At 44.4% G+C, this 6,470-nt stretch overlaps 1 protein-coding gene across 2 annotated transcripts in view; it reads right to left on the bottom strand.

Annotated features, from left to right (window-relative positions):
- Window positions 1-362: 362 nt before the first annotated feature.
- The window catches only part of LOC144122209 (poly(A) RNA polymerase GLD2-like), a 93,070-nt gene continuing 86,962 nt past the window's right edge, over window positions 363-6,470 (bottom strand). For both annotated transcript variants that reach the window (XM_077655793.1, XM_077655792.1), the window contains exon 10: window positions 363-774. In XM_077655793.1, the coding sequence (XP_077511919.1) occupies window positions 629-774 (146 nt within the window). In that variant the 3' untranslated portion in view covers window positions 363-628. The remainder of the gene's footprint in view (window positions 775-6,470) is intronic.

Here is a 6,470-nt window from a genome sequence, read left to right as displayed (position 1 = left end):
AGTGGTGAAACAGTGCATCAAGAGCAGGAAAATGGAACCATGTGTGGCACATGGGGAGAGGCCTCAAGCACAGCTTGCCAGCGTACAAATTCAACATTCCTACCATGTAGCAAGAGGACGCCGTGAATACCTAAATGGCAAAAAGAAAACTTCCACCAAACTGAGGCCGGGCAGTTGAAGGTCCTACAAAAACTCCCAAATCAGTCCTCATGGGGCAAGGTAGTGACAGCTGAACAGCACCCACCTGGGCTTCGGGGCAGCATAACTGTCTCCTTTGAGAAGCAGCAGTATGCAGGTGCAGTACGCAGCAGTTGTCTATGTAAACACTGCTCTTGCTGCATACATTCATCATACACAGAGAAAAGGCAGATAAAACAACGTTCATTTCTAAAAGCTACTACAAACAGCATTGCTGAATATAATTTTAATGTGTACACTCTCGCTCCTCAGGCACCCAGCCAAGGCAGCCCTACTCGGTGCATTGGGCAACAGTCTGTGGCACACGCACAAACATTTCTCCTGAGATCAGTTTATGGAGGCACCACTGGTGAATGGCAAGCTCGAACGTAGCTGCAAAAAAAAAAAAGAACCAGAAGACAGTGGACACCAAACACAGATGCGTCCTTCCTCACTTGCCCAGGCCAGGCAGCAGCAAACACTCAGGACCACGGCCGTCCTCCAGGCACTCCAGGGTATCGTGGAAGGCGCGCACAATCTGTTGGTATGCGTCCCAATCATAAACCGATCGGGCTGTGTTGGTATGGTCAAAGGGCTCTGCACACATAAAAAAATTAGGGGGACATTTAACCTCCACCTTAAGAGCATGACACAACAGTATTAAAGGATATTTGGTAATTTCTTTCAAAATTAGTACCTCTTTCTAACTGCATACACTCACTAGCATGCATCAGTATGCATACTACATCCCACAATACACATGAAGTCCCGTTCTAACCAAGTCAAATAACCCTGCCTCAATGGCCTAGATATAGAGTGTCTGACTTGAAACCCATGCTCATGGGTTCGATTCCAGACTAATTACTCCAATTTTCTTTTCACGAAAATTTTTACTTTACATTAGATTCTTGAACTTAAAACAACATTTCAGCCATGCTATGACATCATACTCACAATTAAAGTTTTAATCATTTTCATTCACAGCTCAACGTGCGACGTCACAACCCTCTTGACCAATCCTGAATTACAGTGCGAAAATGCGGCTGGCTCTTCCCGAGAACATCCACTCTAACAATGTCACAGAAAAAGTGCTCTCAATGCAATGCTTACAAGTTGTGCAGCACTAGACAAACACAGAGCAACCACTCATGAGCCTCTTCTATACTGAAATTGGACCGAACTGCAGCGAGAAAGTCGCCACATCTATGCTTCAAATAAATTGCAGAAAATGTCACTTCATTTTTCCTGGGCACTTAGAGCATGCACATTTACAAAAGCCTACTCTAAAACAAAACAACCATGCAGTGGATTATTCAGCCAGCCACGCCAAAAAACCTCTCTTGAACTGCCTCATATGCATGAGTTGTGATCAATGTGAGGACACCCTCAGAAACACACCTACTGCACATAAGCCTCAATGCAGATCAACACGTATCAAAAGAAAAAGTAAGCATAAGTTAGCCCTTGTTTAACTGTTTCCTGCTACCATTACCTAGCTGTGAGCAAAATCCCAGCATGCAAATGCACGGTCATGTCCACATTCAGTGAGCCCGCCAAGAACAGTCGAACCCTGATATATAGAATTCTAAGGGGATCCGAAAATAGTTCAATATAGCAAAAATTTGATATACAGATAGTCTTAATCCGCACTCCAGATTATGACAAACTGTGGCTTACCAATTGCAACAGTCATGAACCGTGAAGTCAGGGCACGCAACGTGAAAGCACTTTATTTCGCAGAAAAAAAATCGCAACGCCAATTTTCGAGTGCTTTTTTGCTGTGATTAATGAAGTTGAAAACACTAGTCTCAATCTCCTCAAGACTGTCCAGGTGCTACAGCCCGGTACCTTCCATTTTGCCGCAACAACGCCGAATGAGGCTGAATGCTGATGCCAGTTCAGCGGCTGTGCACGGGCGCATCTTTTCTGGTACACAGTTATCCTCGTCGTCGTTGAAATCACCTTCATGGGCGCCAGCTATTCCAGCCACAATGTCGTCATCAGCGACACCAGCTACAGCCTGAACTTCGCTGTCAGCGTTGATGAAGTCTTCAAAGGTAAGTTCTGACGGGACGACGACGGGAAAATAGGACAAGTCGTGAAACGTGTCCTCCAAGCATTCATCGTCGTCATCCAAAGCATTAGGACATTCATCTCCAGCCACTTCATGGCCTGCCTTGCCGAAACAGTTGGCTACCGTGGCCTGTTTTACGTCGTTCCAAGCGCCGGTAACCATCTGGACGGCGCCGAGTAGGTCAATCTTGAGATCAGTTCCCATGCGGAGGTTTATAAAGAGCCGCTGAACAAGTCACCTTCTGTAGCCTACCTTGAAAGTCTTTATGATACCCTGGTCCACGGGCTGCAGTCTCGCTGTGGAGTTCGGCGGGAGAAACTTGAGTTCAATGTTCTGCAGCTTGCAAGTCGTTCGATGGGCCGAGCAGTTGTCTAACAGAGGGCATACTCGGTGGCCCGACCAGCCCAACTCGGTGTCCCAAGCCTGCAACCCTTCAACAAAAAGTTGGCGTGTCATCCAGGCCTTTCTATTACAGCCATTGCGGACGGGAAGCTGCTTGCAATTCTTGAAACAGCGCGGTGACATGCTCTTTCTGATAACGAACGAACCCAGCTTGCACGAGCCGTCCATGTTTGTCGCAAGCAGAACCGTAACACGCACTATGCTCATTTTCCCGCCATGGCATGAGCTCCCAGGGACATCGAGTCTTACTCGGCAGCATCTGCCAAAAGAGACCAGTCTTGTCTGCATTGACGACTTCGGCAGGCAAAAACTTTGCAGCGATCTTCGGCCACTCCTCTGAAAGCCACTGCTGTATCTCCTGGCTGCTGACAGCCCCACTTTATCCTGAAATGGCTTTTCGCACAATGACGTAGCAGTTTTTAAACCGTTTCAGCCACCTAGTGCCACCGCAAAAGTTCTCTTCGCCAAGAGCCGTGGCAAGCCATTTGGCCTTCTCGATTAACATGCGGCCATCCACAGGGATGTTTGTCCCTCGGACTTCGAGAAACCACGCATACAGCGCCTTCTCAACTTTGTCGAAAGAAGCACGGCACACACGACATACTCCCGAGCGACTTTGCTCACCTGCTTCAAGCATGATGTCTTGCTTGGTTTTAACAGCATACTTAGACTGCTCCATGAAATGCTGAATACATGTGCCATGGGGGACTTGTTTTCACCATTCTCGACGCGCCGGATCACCTCAAGCTTTGTTGTGATGTTGTGTTGTGTTGGGTTTAATGGCACATAAGCAGCTAAGGCTATCATGCGCCAGGCTCAAGGTATATGAACACTTTTCTGTAGGTGGGAGGAAACATGGTTGTGTAGAGGACTTAAATTGCTATTTCGTTCTGGTAGTAATAAGAGAAAGAAGAAATTTTATAAATGGCTAAAAATAAAAGCTTTCAAGAACGTCAGATAACCTCAGTAGCCATCCTTGGCTGCGCAAAGATCCTGAGGCTCCCAACCATTCAAATAGCCACCTCAGCCCTCTTCTCATGGAATGAGAAAATGGCTGAAATGCATCATATTTTAAAGCAAAGCTGTGGGTCAAAGTTTACAGTTTCTGAAGAACACCTGCTTCTTTTAAAAAGCTAAAAACGAAAGATATGTTAACAATGGCATTTTCGCCTAAAAGCAGCGCTGGGTGTAAAGGAATGTATTCATTATAAAACTTCGTAAAGTGCTTATTTCTTAGTTTTTCGAGTTTTGCACAAGAGAATAAAATATGGTTTATTGTTAGATCGTCTCCACATCTTTCACAACGAGGTTTGTCTTGTTTCGTTAGTAAGAAATTATGTGTAATGTGTGTATGTCCAATGCGGAGACGACATAAAATTACTTCAATAAATCGTTCCTGGTGCCTACAGGTCTTCCATTCACCCAGGACAGGTTTTACAAAGTGCAGCTTGTTGTTAACCTCGTTGTCCCAAGAAGCCTGCCATTTTTCTCTCAATTTATTCTGGACTGACTTGATGCAGTCCTTATGCGGTATGTTTACTGGTTTTATTTTTGCGTTAAGGGCAAGTGCGGCGCTTGCATCAGCCCTCTCATTTCCACTGATGCCCACGTGACTGGGAACCCAGCAAAACTTTATTGTATGTCCTTGTGAATCAGCTCGTATTACATTATGTATTATGTTTCCTATTAAGGGTTCGGTTGCATTTCTGGGGTTTATTGCTGTAATTACGCTGAGGGAGTCACTGTAGATAACACTCTTCTGTATGTTTTTCTTCATTATTTGTTCTACAGCTAGAGCAATGGCGTAGCATTCTGCTGTAAAGATTGAAGCGCACTGAGGCAGCCTGACTACTTTTTCCCATTTCCCTTGCACTATCGCGCTCCCTACATAGAGTGCTGTCTTAGATCCATCTGTGTAGAAATCTGTGCAATTCTTGTATTTTTCACTTACTCCAAGAAACTGTTGCTGTATATATTCCAGTGGGGTATGTCTTTTTTGAATGTGTGTCAGTGCGAAATCGCATACACCAGGAAACAAGTACCAAGGTGGCAACCTATCGGGTCTCTGGGCAACATCAGGAAGTGCATCTAGTATGTTTATTTCTTGGCATATTTCTTCAAAGCAGAGGAGCAATGGTTTTACAGCTTGAGGTTTGTTGGTGAACAGTGTTCTGGATGGGCATTTTGTAACTATGGTGTAACAAAGATGTTTCGGTAGCGACCTTATTTTCAGTACGTATGCACAGGTAAGCATTGTTCTCCTGTTGGTGAGGGTCGGTTCATTTGCTTCTACGTGAAGGCTTTTTATGGGTGATGTTCTGTAAGCACCAGTTGAAAGGCGCAACCCGATGTTTTGTACTGGATCTAGCTTTTTAAGGTATGATGGCCTCGCAGACCCATACACTATGGATCCATAGTCTAACGAAGAGCGTACTAGAGAGCGATAGATGTGCAATAGGCACCTCCTATCGGATCCCCAACGCTTCCATGAGAGTACTTTGAGTATATTCAGGGATTGGGTGGCTTTCTTTTTTAGGGTGTTTATATGTGGTAGAAACGTTAGCTTTTTTGTCAAAAGTTAAGCCTAAAAATTTGTGTTCTTGTTTTACTGGAAGTGTGGTGTCGTTCAAGTGGAGGGTGGGATCATTCTGCAGTCCTCTCTGCAGCGAGAAAAGAACCGCAACAGTTTTCTGTGGACAAAACCTAAACCCATTTTTGTCTGCCCAAAGCGCTAATTTGTTTATTGTGAGTTGTAGTTGTCTCTCACACGTTGCCAGGCTAGAAGATGTGCATGCAATTTGAAGGTCATCCACGTAGACCGAGTACATAATGGACTGTGGAATTATACTGGTTAAAGAATTCATTTTTACTATGAACAATGTAGTACTTAAAATGCATCCCTGAGGAACGCCGTTTTCCTGAGTAAATTTATTTGAGAGCGTTGCGCCGAGACGAACTTGGAAAGAACGGTTGGATAAAAAGTCGCTCAAATATTTCAGCATCCTCCCGCGGATACCAAGCTCTGTCAGGTCGCGAAGAATCCCGAACCTCCAGGTCGTGTCATATGCCTTCTCCATATCGAAAAAAACTGAAAGGCAGTGTTGCCTGTGTATAAAGGCCTCTCGGATTGTGTTTTCCAGGCGGACTAAATGGTCGACTGTGAAACCTGTTTTTTTAAAACAACATTGGTGGACATCAAGAAGCTCCCGGGATTCTAGAATAAAAATTAATCTAATATTTATAACACTCTCAAAAGATTTGGCAAGACAGCTTGTAAAGGCCATAGGCCTGTAACTGTTAGGGGAGGTTGGTGGCTTTCCTGGTTTTAGAAATGGAACAATAACGGCTTTTTTCCAAGCAGCTGGTATTTTCCCTACTACCCATATTTTGTTAAAAAATTTTAACAGAACTTCTACAGATTGCTCAGATAGATGGGACAGCATTTCATAATGAATTTCGTCGGGGCCTGGTGCGGTTTGTTTACCTATAGACAGTACTCTCTATATTTCTTCAAGTGTAATCAAATTATTGTAAGGCTCGTTTGTGCTGCCTGCCGTAGGGAGTCTTTGTTCTTCGGTTGTGTTTTTGTATTTTAAGAATGACTGTGTATAGTAGGAAGAACTAGAAACTATAAAAAAATGTTGCCCCAAAATGTCTGCTTGTTCTTTAATACTTGTCTGAATACTAGGATCCGTCAGCAGTCCGTCCCAGAGGAAGGGTGAATAGGGAATAGCTGCCATTTACTTTTCTGACCTGCTCCCACAGTTTTTTTGATGTTACCGAGCTGTTTATGGACGACACATAATTTTGCCAAGAC

This window comes from Amblyomma americanum, chromosome 2 (assembly GCF_052857255.1).
Source record: "Amblyomma americanum isolate KBUSLIRL-KWMA chromosome 2, ASM5285725v1, whole genome shotgun sequence".
Classification (NCBI taxonomy): domain Eukaryota; kingdom Metazoa; phylum Arthropoda; class Arachnida; order Ixodida; family Ixodidae; genus Amblyomma; species Amblyomma americanum.
Note: the sequence above shows the minus strand (reverse complement) of the source record. Positions and strands in the feature narration are given on the sequence as shown.